General features: G+C 44.6%; 1 protein-coding gene across 1 annotated transcript in view; it reads right to left on the reverse strand.

Moving 5' to 3' along the window:
- Positions 1-16,834, reverse strand: part of LOC146612616 (cysteine-rich motor neuron 1 protein) — a 37,918-nt gene extending 21,084 nt beyond the window's left edge. Inside the window, exons 1-4 of the mRNA XM_085342589.1 lie at positions 16,413-16,834; positions 11,932-12,093; positions 11,482-11,655; positions 2,512-2,754 (exon numbers count right to left, since the gene is read on the reverse strand). Of these exons, the coding sequence (XP_085198715.1) occupies positions 2,512-2,754; positions 11,482-11,655; positions 11,932-12,093; positions 16,413-16,710 (877 nt within the window). The 5' untranslated portion in view covers positions 16,711-16,834. The remainder of the gene's footprint in view (positions 1-2,511; positions 2,755-11,481; positions 11,656-11,931; positions 12,094-16,412) is intronic.
- Between the last annotated feature and the right edge of the window lie 2,011 nt (positions 16,835-18,845).

Here is an 18,845-nt window from a genome sequence, read left to right on the forward strand (position 1 = left end):
TAACAAGAAATGCTGAAAAATAACCACAATTCTGAAGAAATAGCAAATATAGATAATAATACTCAATTTAAGAATTTTTGAGGTATGACATCTCAATGGTAATATTACACATTTATATGTATCACAGTCGCTTGGGTCACTCAACATTCAAAGATCTCATCTAGCCACAAGCTTTTAATCTAACACAAGCCAACATGAGGGAAGTGAAACAATGTGGTTATGTAAGAAAGTCTGTATAGAGGAGTAGGTGGATTAGTTAAGTGAATAAATGTATTGGACAAATGCAAGCAGATGTGGGGGCAGTGGTTTCTATAAATGAGAGCAGAGGTTACGGCAGCATCTGTACGCCATACCTTTGAGTCAAAGTGTCTGTGCCAATGACCCCATGCCTCCTGACAACCAGCACTGCACTCTAATACAAATCAGGTGTGCCAGCTGAGTTGAAAGTGGAGCAGGGATTTGGTGAACTTTTATTCTCTTCCTTGCCATTTTTCAGCCCCCCTTCCCCTATCGCTCAGTATTCCCGCTGTCCTCCTTTGCGTGCAGCAGAACTAAGTGAAGAAAATGCACTAAGGGCTTTTAGCTGCCCAAAATCAAAAGGCAGGCAACGAGTTTTTAACGCTCACAGAAGCAATAGGAAGTCACATGAGGAGATGCTCACATGTGATTTCCGCAATGTTTGTTAATGGTAATCCCTAAAACAACTTGGGGCACAGAGAGTCTAAATTCCAGTCATGCTTGGTGATGTTCAGTCTTTTCTAAATTGAGGTGAGGACTGGATGCAGAGATGAATCCATTGGCTAGTAAGCCTTTCTAAATCATTCATAATGGACTGTCATTCTCTTGTGGTTTACAGGCATATGAAGGCAAAAACTCAACTTCCAAGAAACAAACAATTATGGGAGTTATTAAAATCAACTTTACAGTCATCAGCTTTGAAAACTCAAATTGCAAAGCAGAAATATGAGTATATCTCATGTCACCAACACAAACAGTTGTCAAGCTGTGAGGACACGGATGCTTTTGGCTGTGTGTTTACAACAAAGTCAAGCTAAGTTTCCAAAGAACGATTAGTGCGGTGATCTCAGCCTTATTGCTCAACATCTCCAGAAATCTCAACAGCACTAAACCTACTCCGGATCCACCGCTGGGGACATATGCAAAATATGTGCCAGGCAAAGTGTTGATAAACAGCAGACCACAGCCAAACAGGATCAAACAGGGTCCTCTATAATATCAGATGACATCAGGTCAGGATGTTACTGCCAGGTTTGCTGTTTTGTAGCCAATGAAGAAGCAGAGTCCGTTGCTGACGAGGCCAAAACACACAGGTGGAGCTTATTGTCACTGCACACACTAACCCTGACTAAACATCAGTCCTCAGCCAAGTGGGCAATGGAAACAAGATAATCAGTCCAAGCCTCACACAGAGACACTGCAAGGGCATGCTGAAATGTGTTCCATTAGACGATAGGCTTTGTACTTGACATTACCTAAGACTTTTTTAAGATTCTGCATTTGTAGTGAGTGCTACGGAGGCCTATGCAGGACTGTGGAACTGACGAGGGCTCTGGTGCGTGTCCTTGTCCCTGCCGGTGGAGCTTTCTGACACGGCATGCAGTCATGCAAGCCTAACGGACAGTAGGAGCAGCACAAAAGGCATCAAGCCCCTGACCCAAAGAACAGCAGACACTTGTTATCAAAACACTGATCCCATGGCCCCCAAGGCTGCCATTCAGCCCCCGCTGGCCTGCCGGACTCGATTACCCTCCCCACTGGCAGACTGGAGCACATAAAAACCATTCCCATCAATGAACTTATGAACCTTTTCCCTTTGGACGTGTGACCAGACAGGAACCCTTTGACACTGCACTTCTGTTGAGCAAATTCATAGCCTAAGCACTTTTCTGGTCACCGGGCTTGTTAAGACCATTAATTCTGGGACACAGCACTCATTTATACATGTGCAGGGGCCAGAATGTGAATTTGTTCTGTTGGTAAAACAGTGAATATTTGTTGGGCGTGCAGAGTAAACAGACCAATACCGCAGGTCCCCTCCCTGCCTTCCTAGCGCTCCTGGCTGCCTCTGCCTCACGACAGAGACGTGTTATACTCTCACGCGCATTCAGCATCTGCTCGCCTGCTACCACGTCACTCTCTCTTTTTAATACCCAAGTGAGGAAATGGACGAAGAAGCCGTTATATCTAATAACCCTTTAGGAATTAAACTAAACGTTTTTGTATGTACACCCCTAAAAATGTCTTGGAAAACCAGTTGGAAGCATTGCTCCAGCCTGATAAACAGCCCGACAGCAGTTATCCAATTAAGAGTTTTCATTTTCCCTTAAAAAATTAGCTCACAGAGGAGGAGGAAATGACTGCGTCTACAAAAAAACCCAACAAAAAAACAAAAAGAAAGCAAAATATTGAACAAAATAATTTGCACATCAACTGTGAAATTGCTATTGTTGGAGCAAGAGCAGTGTGTAGCTTGCTCATCAGTGAAATTACCTTTCTGACACTCGTAGACATCACAGCAGTCTCCTGGCTGACCGCTGGCTTGACCAAGTGAAACGGGGTGCTGTTCGCTCGGGCACTGGGGCTTGTGGCAGGCACTGAAGTCGCAAGTGCACTGGGGTGGTACGGAGGGGCAGCATTCAGCAGGAGGCTTGTAGCTCTTGGTGAGGACTGAACCCTCGGGGCAGGAAGGCACCTGCAGATTGGGGCACGTCACCCCAGCACACCTCAGCTCTTCTGTAAAAAACAAAAACACACACACAAACATGGACTCGCATTCATGTTTAGACACTGGTGACTCTATTGCATATGAGTTAACACAGTGAAATGGACACAGGTTTAACATTGTTAGCACCTTCAACCATTTGACTCTGTCAGCACTTTTTTGCTAGGCTAAGGTGGAAGGTTTAGCTGCAATTATGTGTGATTGCTACCAACATGAGCCACTATGCTAGTGTGGCAGACTAATGGCTGAGCTCACATAGCCATCCAACATAAACTGTGCAGTCAGAGCCCCACTTTAGTCCACGACAGCTCTATAGCATCCTGTCAGAGAAGCAAAGGCCCCTCTCTACACATGACAAGGCTCTCCCCAAAACATGCCACCTTGGGGTACATTTGACGCCACTTTAGGCAAATCCACAAGGCCCACAGTGTAGGCTTGTAATGTACCCACAGTATGCACATACAGTAGTTGTTGGCTGTCCTCTGTGATCATGGGGTGCACTGCCCACATGTCCCCCTTGCTACGTTGCTGCCACCAATTGGTCTTAGTTGTGGACTAAAACGTCCATTAATAACAAGGAGTAGCCAAAGCAGTTACTGTCACATATTTGACTTTTGCTGATTTTCACACTAGATTTTTACCCCATTCCTGACATAACCTACTCAAGTTTGAGCTGGGAATCTTCTTTCCAGGGAAATTTATAACTACTACACCACAAAGCAATGGGTAAAAGGCAAAACTGCTGTGGCCCCCACATGGGTATGCTACGGGCAGCCCACAGTGGGCTACCAACAGAATTTCCTCACCTACAGTGACCTACCTGCAAAACTGCTATGGGCACCACATTGGTTTGTATGCTTCCACAGCATGTCTTTTATCCTGTCTGCCTTCTCTCACCCCAACCAATCACAGCAGATGGCCCCTCCCTGAGCCTGGTTCTGCTGGAGGTTTCTTCCTCTTAAAAGGGAGTTTTTCCTTCCCACTGTCGCCAATCCACTGTTGTTGGATCTTTCTCTGTATGTATTATTGTAGGGTCTACCTTACAATATAAAGCACCTTGAGGGGACTGTTTTTGTGATTTGGCGCTGTATAAATAAAATTGAATTGAAATTGAATTGTACAGGCAGCTGACAGTGGGCTACTCACATGTACTAGTCTACACGAGCCCACCCACTTGGGGCCCATATGGACCATGTGTGGGTTTGTCCTGTTCACACAGTCCCACAACTACCTCCGGAGGGCCCACATGGATATGTTTGGTGGGTCTGCACATCTTGCCTATGGGCTTCAGATTCCACCTTGCCTGGTTTAAATGGCTTACAATCCAAACAGAACCTTGCATTCTAAAACCAGTTATTAATAGCAGCCAATCTTTACCAGAGATTTTTTTTTCCAGTTTTGAATCTCTCCTTCATTTAGAATACCAGGATGCAGTTTTTAACTCATCAGCCAGAGTCAGTGTAATAGATTTGATACCCCTTGTTAGAGGGGAAAGAGGTGCAGGGTTACTGGTAAACTGGGGGAGGAGTGTATTCTGGAACCTGTTCAGGAAAAGAAAAGTGCCCCTCTTAACAGATACTGCATTTTAGGAGAACAGTATCTACCTTTCAAGACGTGGATGACTGAGGCCAAATGGATATGTTTATTTTGGTCCTCAGTGTCCCTGTAATGTTTACACATAGGGTGGAAGAGATATTTTGTGAAAAGCAGACTCATGTTGGGTCCCAGAAGTTATTTTCCCAGATCTCCTGGGGAAAAGTGTGTAAACGCAGTATTAACAAGTGCAGGAGAAAACGTGTAAATAAATAAGTGCCTTATAAGAACGTTAAAATGAAGGACTATGATTTATTTATGAGAAATGCTTTGCAATCTTTGCATACATCTGGTTTTTGAGGAGAGGGAATGATACTGGCTGAGGTTGCATAACAATGCTTGGGGTTTGGTAATGTTTCCAGAGAGACAGTTCTGTTGATGGTCTTCCCAGACGGGTGCTGACTCCAAAGCGCAACACGAGTCTCTGAGAGGATGTGCTTCATCACTGACATTTGAAAACTCCCTCTGAGTTTTGCCACCAGATGGGGAAACTGATTGGTTACTTTCCAGTCTGCTCATGCTCTGATAGTGGTTTGACTTTGCCGGTCCTCAAATCAAGAAAACAAGCGTGCATGATGCTCTGATGGCAGTGCCGTTAAGTAACTGTTTGATGTCTGCCTGACCAAGAATAAACATGGAGGAGAGGCCCTCTAAGACTGTGAGAGCTCTATTTTGGTGTGTGGGGGTAACATAACTGACACATGAAATTGAGGATAAGGGGAACATTGAATTTTTCTGGCTCCGGATAAATAGAGCAGGAGTGTTAGGTATCTGTACTGTAGTGTTTACTCAAGCAACCTGGGAACAGTGAGGAGTGCCACAAAGCTCTCATTGATAAACTTTGTAGCTGAATAGTGTCATAGAAAATGAGGGAAAACCCCTGAATTAAGGGAGGCTACAACCCATTTAACGGTTTTTGGCTTAATTCCTATACTGGAGTTAAATAAACTTCAGTTGGAAGTGCTGATTGGCAAATGTTTTACTTACAATAAAGTCTAACGCAGGCTGCTCAGTTAAAGACCAGTTTTGCATATGAAAGCCTCAAGCTTTTTAAAGCTGTAAAAAAAAAATGCACTGGGACAATTTTGCACATAGTTCTGCACTGAAAAACACTTTCTATGCATTGTATGTGCCCCAGAGAAGGGTGATTACTCTTTCGGTCGTGATAATGGCTGGGGTTAGAGTGCGCTGGGAAAAGCAGCTGGCAGACATACCATTGTAATTTAAATGAATGGAATTGTATCCATCAGTGGAAATGGTCCAACTCTTGCAGGTCCAATTAATACAATTTTTAGCTGGCACAATTATAAACACAATAGACAGACAGGGCGGATGGAAAAAGTCAGCAGTAAATGGATTTTATCCAGCGTTGTTTGTGTTCTATCTCTTTGCATAAATGGCTGTAATTAGCGAGTCAGCGACCGCAAAACCAGTATTTGTATCATAATGGTGGCCATACTCCAGCTTGCACATACACAAAAGCACTGATTTGGTAGGCTTGATAAATTCTCTCTGCAGATTAGGTAACATATGCTCTTTTACAACTGTAAGATAACAAAGATTGGACAATGTCTGACCCATATGAACAGCCTGCAACAATATGCGATTTTTCTCACTCTCTCATGCACACACACACACCTTCATGCAGGCTCACACCACACCTGATGTTGATCTAGAAAAGAAAATGCGGAAATTACCTCATTACTACTGAAGGGTGCCTTTTGTAAACAATGCATTCTGGTGCAGCTCATTGAAGAAAGAAAAATCTTTCATTCTAAATGTTGTTTTTTTTCTCTTCCTTTCAAGTGCGGGGTACAAGGAGCGCAGTCTTTACCCAAACCCGAGTGGCTCGAGCAGGCAGAGGAGGCTGTGTTGACAGCCTGAGTTTACTCATGGAAAAAAGCACACAATGTGAGTTCTGTTCGCTGACTGACTTTGGAAACAAGTCAGCTGAGAACAAAGCTGTCTCAGTCCAGCTGCCCTCCGTGGGTTTCTGGTCTGTCCTCAGGTTTTATAAAGTTGCTCCGCAAAGGGACACATCAGGGCCGTCTCTCACGTAAAGTTGTGGGGGCCTGGCCCGGTGCCCACCAGCAGTTACTGAGAAAGTCGGCATTGTTCGCTGTGTGTGTCAGTGCATGTGTAAGGATCGAGGAGCAGCTCTAGGAGGATGTCCAAGCCAAAAGACAGGAAATTGACACCATGATCAGAGGCTTGAGGTGGCTGGGTATAGGGACGCAGCCGCCATGTGCTGCCTGCTTGCTTTGTTCTCTCAATCATTGGCTAAATATTTGCAGATGAAAAACCTCAAATGAGTGTGCTTGGGTGAGGTAAAGAGAATGTCCACCTGTGTCCAACGTTTGCACATCTGTATTTTCATATACTGCATGTTTGTACGTACAAAGCCTATGCTGGGTACTGAACATAAAGCAGTGGAAAGGATCATGTTATCATGTTATGTGTTCTAGCCGTCAGTCTTAGTCTTGTTGAAAAGAAGTCTGTGGGAGATCTGGGTTGTACACATTTGTTAAATAAACTGTGACAGAGACATGAGGGTTACTTATGGACTATTGCCTTAGAGATCTTCTCTTTCAGGGGAAAAAAGCAAAATAGTGTTGATGAAAGAAACGGGCCTGGGAACATCAGGATTTGACTGAGGCTTGGGTCGGGGCGTGTTTGATTTGTTAATAGTTATGGTTGAGTCAATAAGCTGAGGTTTTAGGCCTTGATTTAATTAATGGGTTGAGGTTTAGAGCTGGACATGCAGAAAGGCTCTTTGTGTGCGTGCATGTATTTTGGCTTTGGCTTTCATGCTGGCTTAATGTGCCTGGTTTGGTTAGTGGCTGACCAAGAATAGTGAGTGGGTTGACAGCAATCCCAACATGCCTTTAAGGGAAGTTCTTTGTCTCTCCAGCTACACAGGAGTTTTATTTCCTCTCTGAAATCAGTCTCCGCACACAGAAATAAGCACTCGCTGGGAAACTAGCAGCTTGCAGGGTACAACCGGGCCACAGCTTCCGCAGACGGTGCACAAACACTCAGCACTGAGACGTCTCGTGGCCCCTGCCAGCCGATGGCGGTCTGGCTCAGCCAGTAATAGCCCTGCCACAAAGAAGCTGCAGCCAAGCAGAACCACCATTCTTTCTACAAGTGTAGAGAGAGGCAGGATGGAGGTGGCACAGGTGGACAAGCAGATTTGCGAGAGTGAGGCCAGTTTGTGCCATGGCATTAGATTGGATGCTGCCAATTTGGTTAACCGCTTGTGAACTACTACACACATTCTCGTTTTTCCTCACAATCCCACAAACGCCTGTGTGAGAAAACTAATGCCCAGTGTAGCTGGATCGGACATCATTTAGCAGCCAGCTCCCTACTACAAAGTCCATGTGTGATTCACAAGTGGTCATCCTATGTCACGCCATCTCTGCACCATTCCCAGGCAGTATTCTCAACTTAGCCAAACTATTTTCAGTAGAAAGAATGCAGCTGATATAAACTATCTCCAGTGAGCGCTGCTTGTCAGAAAGGACAAGGTCGCTGTCCCTGCACAGTTCTCCAAAAATTGTTGGGAATTCGTCGGTGAAAGCAGCTCTAGATGGCTTGACTGCTACAGCACAGACTGGTTTTGGCTTTTGACTTACAGAATGCAGAGATTGCTGGTGCTAGTTTCTATCAGTAAACAAGTGCAGAGGAATCTTGCTTCTTCTTCTAAAAAAACCACTCAGGAACCTTATCGTGAAAGAACTATGTAAACCATCCTAAAGTTTAAATTTGCTAAACATCACATGACCAAGATCCTTGGGGCAGGGACACAAATATCTCAGAAAAGCAGTTGGACTAAGTTGTGACTTCCTATTCTGCGTCTGCATTTCCTCTCTATCACACGTCACATCGTCTTTCCTCCCACGTGGGGAAATAAGTCTGACACACCGCGTTGCTTCTAATTGATCATATTCAGCCAAATTACATCAGTGTTTTGTAGTCCAGCAGGAGAGCAAATCTACAAGAGGTGCGATTAGGAAATGGAACATCAACAGCCGTGAAACAAGAAAGATGTTGAATTTCAACAGATCATGATGAGTCACAGACAAGACCACAGTATGAGTCAGAGAGCAGCAGAAAGCAAAAGAAGGACGGGACAAACTATTACCATGTGTGAGTGTACAGGTCCTGAGACGAGAACATAAATTCTGAGGAAAGGCAAAGAGTGTTTCTTTAAGTGCTGAGACATGAGGTCTGCTTTAAAGATGGAATGTGTGAGAATATTCTTTTAAAAACAGTTAACATTAAAAAAACCCTGACATTTATGTATCCTTTTAACCTCACACAATAACACTTTGCAGCTCAGGATAGGACAGAGAGGTACTCTAGCATCAAGTCTGTCCTCCGTTCAATGTGACTAGAAGCGAAGGCAGAGCTGCCCAGAGATCTTATTATTCTTCCGTACGATCTGTGATTCTTTCTTGTCATTTGTGTTGAAGGATTAAAAACAAGAAGTGAAACTCTGGGCATTTGACCACTGAAGAGCAAGATTAACATGCAAGTCAAGCAGCTGCGGTTTGTTTTCAACCAAACACCGCTTTGCACATTTGCTTTGACGTCCTCTCCTCTGACTCCTGGCATCAAGTCGCACCCAGAACTGGAGGTCCGGGGATCGAGATCATGCAGTTTCTCCAGCAGATCATCCCGAAGGCAGACATGAGCACCTGTCGCTCCACATGTGGCGGAAATGAAAGAAAGTCGGACGCAGAAACAAAAGTGCAACTACTTTGGGATTCGGAATGGCCATTGCGTTGCTACTGCATAGCAACAGTGACCCCTAGAGGTGGATATTCTATGTTTAGCACCATCATAAGTATTATTGTTGGCGCTGTGGCGACTGGAGCGATCAGTGGTGCTCTTGTACCCTGAGATTAAGTTTACAGAATACAGTTTTTGTCACACTCCAGAGGGGCATGCTTACACAGATCTTAATAGCTGCTTGTGTCTAAAGCAACGAGGGGTTGATAGACACAGTCTCCATGGAGCCCAACGGGACAAAGCAAACAGGATCTTAACCACAGAGTCCCGGTCTGGTCGTAGAGGAAACTCCTGCTGATGACAGACAAAGGAAAATCTCTGCCGCGACATCTAGACAAACAAGATAATTATCACACACAGACACATGCGCAAACACAGATGCAAGCACGCAGGCTTACTTGCTCCCATTCGAAGGCTCACTGTGCGCTTGAAGGACACGTCGACGTGTGTGCATCGCTCTACATGCACATGTATTCTTTAAGTCATAGTAGAAGCACGTATTCTGCTCGCTTACTTAATGAGGGGCCATTAGACGGGTGGGTGTGTGTTGCGGTGCTGAAGTCATAAGCTGCTGAAAAATGTTGTTTACAGTTTTCACTAGTGCGAGTTTAAACCGTCATCCGCTGGGCTCATACTTTGATGAGCGAGTTGCAAACATAGGAGCGCAGCAGCCAGTCTTTCATTGAAACACTAGACTTGATGATACGTCTAAACAATCTGATATTTGGTGAACACACTTCCTGTGGAATCTGCTGCATAAATAGCTCAAGACAAACATCCACGCAGCTGTACTGTAGATGCTCGGCAGTAACCTTAATGTTATCCGGAGACTAAATAAACTTAAATATGTCTGCATGGCGTGTTGCCAACCACGGTACTGTCTATCCTAAGAGCCATTCCTCACCAAAAATATCAGCAAGTTGCAAAGAGATTGAGTGAGAACCAGAGCAGAGCAACATAAAAAAAAGCACAGTCACTCGTAACACAGTCACAGGCCATAACTGTTAGAGCAAGTTGTCTACTTATTGCAGTGGTGGGGAACTCCAGGCCTTAAGGGCCGGTGTCCTGCAGGTTTTAGGTATCACCCTGGGTCAAATGATTAGTTCATTACCAGGCCTCTGGAGAACTTACAGACATGTTGAGGAGGTAATTTAGCCATTTAAATCGGCTGTGTTGGATCAAGAAAACATCTAAAACCTGCAGGACTCCGGCCTTTGAGGCCTGGAGGTCCCCCACCCCTGACTTACTGGGAGGTTGGTGATTCAACCCTGAAATATTCTTGGGGAATATACTGACCCTTAAGTTGCCCCCTGATCAATCCATGTGAATTTGATTGTGTACATGTTCAGTTAAAAGTGCTTCAGCATAGAAAATAAAGCACTTGTATGAATGGGCGAGTAAGGATTGCGGTAACAAAGTGCTTTGAGTAGAAAAGTACCAGTCCATTAACCATCAAGACTATTTTTCTTCAGGTGTCATTCATGTTTTCTTGCTTTCTGTCTTTGAAAAGCAGATTACGGAGGACACGTTCTACCCAACACAAACAGTTCCCCGAGTGCCGATCTCATCCTGTTTTGCAAATGTCACTCAGGAGGCAGCCGACACTTAGCGCCTGCCTATCTGCCGCACACCTTACAATCCAAACGAGAAAACTGCACTCACTCTGCCAAGAACGTTTTCCACTTAGTAAAGTGTCAATCACAGAGAGAGGCACGTTTTTGTATATTCTTAGGATCCCCTTTCTTCACCTCAGAGCACTGGGGAACCAATCATACTCAGTTCACTTACACTTTATGCACTCTGCCTTGCACCTGAGGATCTCCTGCACACCACATTTCTATTAACAGTCCCTGTATTTCCTTCTCTCAGATTTGCACCTTCTTTGTTTCACTCTCCACATCATTTTCCACGGCATCTGAGGCTAATCTGATACATTCCCTCATCCCTCCTCTACTTTTCCTGCTCTCATAATCAGTGGAGTTTTGCTGTGCCTATTGAAACTGCACAAGAAGACTGTGAAATGAAAGCTGACACCAAATATGTAACTAATATGCAAATACTGTAACAGAAAGTGCATTTAATCTTTGGAAGACAGAATTTTGAATGTTTACAGTTCATTATTTTAGCCATAATAACGAGCCGGAACATGAAGAATGATGCGGTTGTGTTTCACCCAGAATAAGCCTATAGTTTATAAATATGTTCATTAAAAATAGATAATTATTAAATACTGCAATCCAAATGTAACTCGACTGTTTTAGACGCTATTTAAAAAACCCCAAGTAACCCGAGCTGAGCAGTGCTACTGTGTGATTGTGGGTTCTGTTTGCAGGTCATCTGAAGGTTACCTGCAGCTTCCTGGCACTGGCTGCGGTTGACGTAGGCGAAGTGGTGGTGGCAGCTCTGAGACTCACACACGCAGCCCTCGGCGGTCAGGTTACAGCCAGAGAACATACAGGCTGGGTTGGATGGTCCCACATACTTCTCTCTGTGCTTTTCCCGGTGCTCGTGCCTCCGACCATCTGAAATCCGGCCGTGAACAGGCATAAACCGCATTCATCAATGAGTCACAGACAATGGCACCACTCAAGGGTGAGTGGGGAACCGCAACACAAAGCCTTAGCATGTGTGTCATCACTATGACATCCAAGTAGCATTAGCCACCTCAGAGCCACATCTGTTATGGATTAACTCCTCTCAATAGATAGCATTATCCCCTCTGAAGGGTTTCTGTGCTCGTGCGTGTGCAACACACATCTGCCTTTTAACATGGAAAGGGATGAAGAGAGAGGGCTTACCTGACTTACTGGCCTTCATGCAGGTTTCTTGGTCTGGGTAGGTAAAAGAGCCCAAGCAGGAGTGACGGGCATCACAGACACATTGACCTCCTGCTCTGTCGCAGCCTGTCATCAGTGGGCAGCGCTCATCCTCAAGACCTGCATCTGGATTGTCAGGCAGTACTGTGGGAAATAACAGTGACAGTAAAAAAATATAAGTAAGACAAAGGGAAAAAACTTGAATTAGCTGTTTTCACACAACTCTGAAAAATGTCATTACAGCAGATGTCTGCCTCGGCTGCTTTCTTACTCCTGGAAATACCTTGCATGGTTTAGGAAGCTGCTTAACCAGAGTGTACAAGTGTGACTACCCACTATGCATGAATCTGCTAGACCATTACCTCGGCTATTTTCACATTGGCTCAAATCAACACAACGGCCCCTCACACAGAATTAATACAGGTCTCATATCCGATCTTAAATTTGTATTCTCCCAAGATGAAGTCTGTAGTTCATGTGGTAATCAGCTTATGACTCCATTTAGTCCCATATAAAATGGATAAATAAATACTGGACAGATTTATAGGTGAAACTTTATCAGGCCAAAATGTGCCAGAAACCAAGCCATATTTCCCAGAACTGCTTAAGGGTTAGCCAGCTTGCAGCATCTGTTGCGACACATTATGTGGGCACCACAGATACTGAACTGACCAGTGTGTTTGCTGGGCTGCCATCCCTCCTCCCTCCTCATTGTGCCACGCTGCTTCAGCTACTGAGCCCATTTGTTTGCTTTTGTTCCACAGCATGGGGCCCTCCCAGGGTTTCCATCTCTGCTGGCTGCTGCAACGCCTTTCTGAACTAAGGCCACCATACCCACGCATTGTTACTTCTACTAGGGAGCTTTACCCCCCACTCCTGACATGGCACCTCGAGACTTGGCCTCAATTTGGATCAAACATTATAAAAGCGACTTATAACTGAGAGTGAGTGCCAATCTACACATTACACATAGCGTTCCTTTCAGAAAACCCACATCTACATCTCAAAATACCTTCCCCTCATAGTAGTTTAAAAGCAGTAGGAATTGGTTGCTCAGAAAACAGGAAGAGATAAACTCCAACACAGAGCGGCCCCTTCCCAAGATTGCACTGAAAGACCTCAAATTAGCAGTGTGGATGTGTGACTGGAGCTTATCAAAATACTCTGGCTTTCTTCTCCAAACAGCTACATACCAGAACAATGCGCCAGAGGAAAAGGTGTTAAAGGTTCAACTATCCAACATAAACATAAGCACGTCATAGTTTACCTGACTACTGCAGTGATCCTACCTGAAATCAAGCCTGTAAATGAGAGTCGTGGTAACGCTCAGTTGGGGGTAGGAGAAACAATAACAGGATGACTCAAAGTGACTAGAAAGAAACCGAACTCCGCGACTGTGCTTTTAGATGCCGCAGATGATAATAGCACACATGTGCTGATCCATATTAATGTGAAACAGATATTCCACAATGGGAAAAAGAAAAATCTCTTACTGTGATAAAACAATTTACCGCTGAAGTGAATCAATGTGGCTGCAGAAGAAAGCATCCTAGTAAATGCTTTCCCCGTGTTAGAGCGGGCTATGCCGATCACTGCTTGGCAATGGCTGATGCTCTCGAGCGCTAGGGTAAACCTCGGCCAGTGGAAGCAGTGAAGGCACCTTCAACCTGAGCCAGCCAGCACTGTTAATAGCTCTCTCACATGCCCACTGAACTGGCAGAGCACAAATGGCCTTTTCAATACAGCAAACGTTCTCTGACTTCCTTTCACCCTAAAACGATCCTGAGTCGAAGAATTTTTTCCATCCTGAGGCTTTCCTGTACCTGCAAGTGTATTTTCATTTAAGATGGTAGTAGCTCCTGTCTGCATGCAATGGTAGATCTGAAATGTGGAAAAGGAGCTACTCAAAACAATTAATGCAAGGCTGCCTCAGTTTCCTTTAGCCTAACACTAATGTGTTCTGGTCATCTGTTATCTGGCCTGGCGTGACTCTAACCAAAGCCTATGGCTTCATCCCAGGGGGATTCCTGACTTGGTCACTGAGACTGCTTGGCTTGGCGTCCAGAGCCAGGATAGAAAAGCTGACATCTAGAGGCCCTGTGGCTGATAGCGAGCTATAAAGGAAGTCTTTGAAACGTTAGATAATACCAGAGAAAGGGAGAAGTAGAAGGTATGTGAAGCGGTGCAGTGGACATAGCGTCCTTGTAAGACCGGCATTCCGTTACATGGTATGTTAAGTGTCTCTGAAGGATGAGGAAGCTCGGTGTGGAAGAACAGACACGGGAATAAAATGAGAACATTGACAGAATTCATTTAGGTAGGAATGGCTGATTTCACCTGGCTGACCACCGAAGCAGATAGGACAAGGCGAATGGCCAAGAGGATTGTTGTTTTGTTTTGTCAGAAATGGAACCTGTATATCCACAAAGCGTTCAACCTTTTATGTGCTAACTGCCAGGTTCAATGCTTAAATACCAAAATCTGTCATGAGAATAATTTATTGTAATAACTACTATTGTTTTTGGCAAGCTTCACACTTTTCTGGGTTCATGCAATTACTTTTGGTTATTGTACCTTAAAAAACTGTTAAATTTGTTGGCAACAAAGAATGATATGAAACACGTCCCCTGCTTTGAAGAAAATTAAATTTGTAATACCAGCAAAGTTCCACTTCTTTTTGGATCTCAGTGTCTCTGTAACAATACCACTTCTGGAAAGCAGTAGTGCAGCGCCTGTGTCAGCTTTCGTTTAGGAACCGGACACCAAATATAACACATTAACAACTGATTGATAACCATGGTAACCATCTGTCACAACATGCAACATGTCACCTGTGTTATAATGCTGCTGAGTCTCCACACCAACAGATTTTGACCACCCAGAAAATCCAGACTATCAGTAGACAAGCAGGGGATCAGAAAAGCGGAAACATTTTACCCCCAACTCCTGATTGCAGGTCTAATCACTTTAAGAGTGCTGCAGGTTGAAGGAAATCTGGGATCAGCCTCCAGCAGCCTGCCTACTGTGGCCCCTGAAAACACACTGGGAGGTGTTGCTTTAGCCCAGCCAAGATCCTTTGGGATATTTAGGCTGTGTACATGTGTCTGTATTTGGAGTCAGCAGCATGCTCTGAGGTCCCTGGAGCTGAGGCATGACTCAAATGAAGGAGCCACTAGGTCTCCAGCTCATTCCAAAGCTTAAGAGGAAATGCCCTCCAGACACCAGTCTAACCTGTACATGAGGCCCAATGGTAAGGCGGGAGACCCCTCTAAAACTCTTGTGGAGCTCTGACTTGGACCACCCCACAGAGGGATGATGGAAGAGCAGGGTCAGGACATCCAGACCCCCACTGAGAGCTGCTTGCTCTCTCCTACAATCCTTTCAGTCCTTTTCAATCATCCTAGACACAGTGCAGGTAAAAGGGGGTCCCATCCACTGGTTATTTGTTTCTCAGGATAAAGCCACTGCTACCAACTCAGTTCTTACTGGGGAACTTGATACCCTATACATATGTTTGAAGTTCAGACTGTTGCTCAAACTGTGCGCAAAACGAGCACATGCACTGTTACCCAGGTCCAGCTCTGCCTGGAAAGAATAGTACGGTGCTGCACTGTGAAATTCACAGAATTGCAAATGAAAATCTTCTGGGGACTTTTGCAATCACGCTGTCAATCTATTAAACCTCTGAGGAACACAATGAAGCCAGTGGTGTAAACAGAAGAGACAGGAAAATGGCAGCTTATTTATTGCATTCAAATGTACTCCAGGTTTTAAAACACAATCAATTTCTTGTCAAGACATTAGTAAACCTCAATTTTGCCCTCACACACATGGACATAGTCACATCTCTTATTGTATATTAAATCACTTCTAAATGCACCTTTCATCAATCTAAAGCGAGCAGGACCTTCTTCTATTGTAGTGCCAAATCACTGTTGGTTCTTAGATGAGAGTGAAATGAAGCTCTGGGGGGGAAGAAAAAGCAGCTGAACAGGACTACTCTACATGTAATCAACAGCGACTCTGACCTGGGAGGTTTCTCCAGGTGTTAGTGGGAGAATGTTGCCTTCAAGCTCTCTGTCTGAAAGCTTTATTCTTATTACATGACGTTTTTTGTTAGGGTTTGGTTAAATTTAGGCAACAAAAAAAAAAAAAAAAATCAGGTTCGGGAAAAGATCATAGTTTGTTTTAAACGCCTAAACAAAACATTCAGTGACGTTAACCACGAATGTCTGGCAACAGCCACCATGTGCGCTCCAGGCAGCCAGAAGTAAGTAAACAGTGACACTGTCACTGCAGTCGGGCCCTCAATGACGTTTTTTTTTAAGTGATGGCTTCAAGTGCCTAAAAAAAGGGAAAGGTTGCACACTCACTAATAGATTTTCTCTCTTTTCCTATTAAGTTACTTCTTGAATAAAATGCCATTTGTTTAAACTGACTTCACACGACCGAGTCCCACTTACCTTTACATACTCCAGTTTCGGGGATAGTGGCGGCTCCCGTTTTGTTTACAGAGGCGCAGGTCAGTCCCAGGGCGCAGTAGCCGTGCGCCCAGTCCTGGCTGCCGCAGGGCTCCCACTCCAGCCGGGTGCATTGATCACAGCATCCGCACGGATCCTTGGCCACTGTCCGACCACCTTCGCAGACAAGCGGGGGTTTAAAGGGACAAGTCCGGAGGTTACACGCCGTGCATTCGTGAGCCGAGAGCGCACGCACGAGAAAGAGGACATTCAGTAACACCACGGAGCATTTGTAGAACATGTTTTAAGAGAAACCCCCCCGTTTATAAGTTTTCCAGAGAAACTGTCCGCTTCTGTCAGGCGATCAGCCACATGAACTCGTATCTCCAAAGTTGTCAAGCCCTCTTTAAAAGTTTTGTGACGAGCTTTCCCTCGGGCGTGCGATTTATTACCCAGCAGCTCTCTTCAAAAGCACACACACACACACACACACACACACACACACACACACACACACACACACACACACACACACACACACACACACACCACGAGACAGAAGTGTGCGGACGCGTCTTAAGGGGCACCAGTATCCAGAGACAATGATTCAATCTAAGCAAGCAGTTGCGCGTCCCAAGCGTCTCATCTGGTTAAACACACGCAGAAATCCAAGAACCGAGGTAGTGGAGGTCCACTGAGGTTTCCTGCTGCTGTCAGCCACACAGAAAAAAGGGCAGTCTGAGTCCTAAATTGACATACAAGCATATAGAAATTAGCGGTGTACCCCTCCCCCTGACTGACACAGGCAGCGACCAGTCACAAGGAACGAAAGGAGGGAGGATTTGAACTGATTTACGCTTGCTCGACAACCCGACTCTGTGTGTTGCGCAATGACACAAGTTTGAATGTCTTCAGTGCGAGTTTCTTTTTCTGCTTCACTGTGGTCGCATCTAAAGAATTCATGTACCATTTTCTACTTTTAAAAAAGCGGTTCTTAAAACACTTTAGCTGAGCAACAGTCGTCTGTGTTCAAAGTGAGATCAGCATGAAGGAGTCAGTCTCCCTGCTGTAGTTAATTCTGTAATGCGCTATGAGTCTAGTCATTAATAACTAATAATCAGTATCTAAATGTTTATGAATTTCTAATTATTATAAAGCGCAGCATTATCGGTTCTGTTTAATGATACATCCGAAGTCTGTTAGAGCCTCATCGTCAAACAAACCAGGCGTTCTCATATGGAAGCAGCGTTATAATAAATGGTCCTGTCATATAAAATAACGGTAGCGGCTTTTTTGCATTTGGATCTTACATCATAATATAAGAATTAAGATATTAAGTTATATGGGTAAAAAAAGCGAGTGAGCATTTTCATAATATGAGGCAGTCTTATTAAATTTATATTTGAAACATAGCTGGGGGCGATGGCCGGCTCTTATCTCATAATAAGCTGTCTTCATCTTTTCATTTTCATTCCCATGCTTTGCTTTGTGTGTTTGTGTGAAGCTTACCTGTGTCTGTAGGTGTCTGATTGTGTATGCAGATGGCTTTGGGAAGGTAAAAAAGTAATTTGATGTCTGCTGAAGCAGTGTTTCTGCGCTCGTGGCCAGATGGATGTGTGTTTGTGTGTGGGCAGTGAGCACAGCTGGAAGGATGATTGTGAGAGAAAACCAAATCTGTTGCCCTCCTATTATCTGCTGCAGGCACAAAGTAGTCATTTTTTCCAAAAGGTGAAACACACTGGGGTCATCAGATCATGTAACAACTTGTGAATATTACTGCCTCAGCGGCAAGTGGATTTTGTTGCTCTCATTGGAAATATTTACCTCTAAAAACATCAATCAGGTGTGTTCCGGTATGATTTCCCTCCATAACGTCAACACACAACAGCGCCTCCTTCATTTGCAACATCTGCCTGGAGCCACCCACTCCAACACAAACACAACATCCAGGAAACCAGCCCTGCGGCACGCATAATCAGCTCTTGCAACACAACTCAGCTCTTGTCCTCTGCCTCTCCCTCCACCCTCCCTCACCCACACTTAGAGCTCTCTTCAAATGAGACCCACTGACCGCTGGCCGGACACCCATGCTGTCTGATGACACAGACCATCACACTGAGCTTCAGTTTCCATGCACTTACACAGATTTTGGCCCAGTTGCACTGACCTATTTGCCTGGGTGACAGCCTTTAAGATCTCACAGGACCCTCATTCTCTTATAATAGACAAGTAAGGGGTTTTCATATGGTCACAGCTTTGCCTCCAGGTTCTTTACTTCCTGTATTACATTTCCACATACTCTTAGCAATCAAAGTAGGGTAAAAATCAACAGTACAATGACTGCACCAAACTAGAATACTCCCCATTTAAACTCACTGTGAGCATGTGCCCTGGTTTAAATGCTGCATAAATGTGTTGAATTGAAAATGTTCCCAT

The sequence above is a fragment of the Diplotaxodon limnothrissa genome, linkage group LG19 (genome assembly GCF_057381915.1).
Source record: "Diplotaxodon limnothrissa isolate DT_005_m linkage group LG19, D_limnothrissa_male_GT1.1, whole genome shotgun sequence".
Taxonomy (NCBI): Eukaryota; Metazoa; Chordata; class Actinopteri; order Cichliformes; family Cichlidae; genus Diplotaxodon; species Diplotaxodon limnothrissa.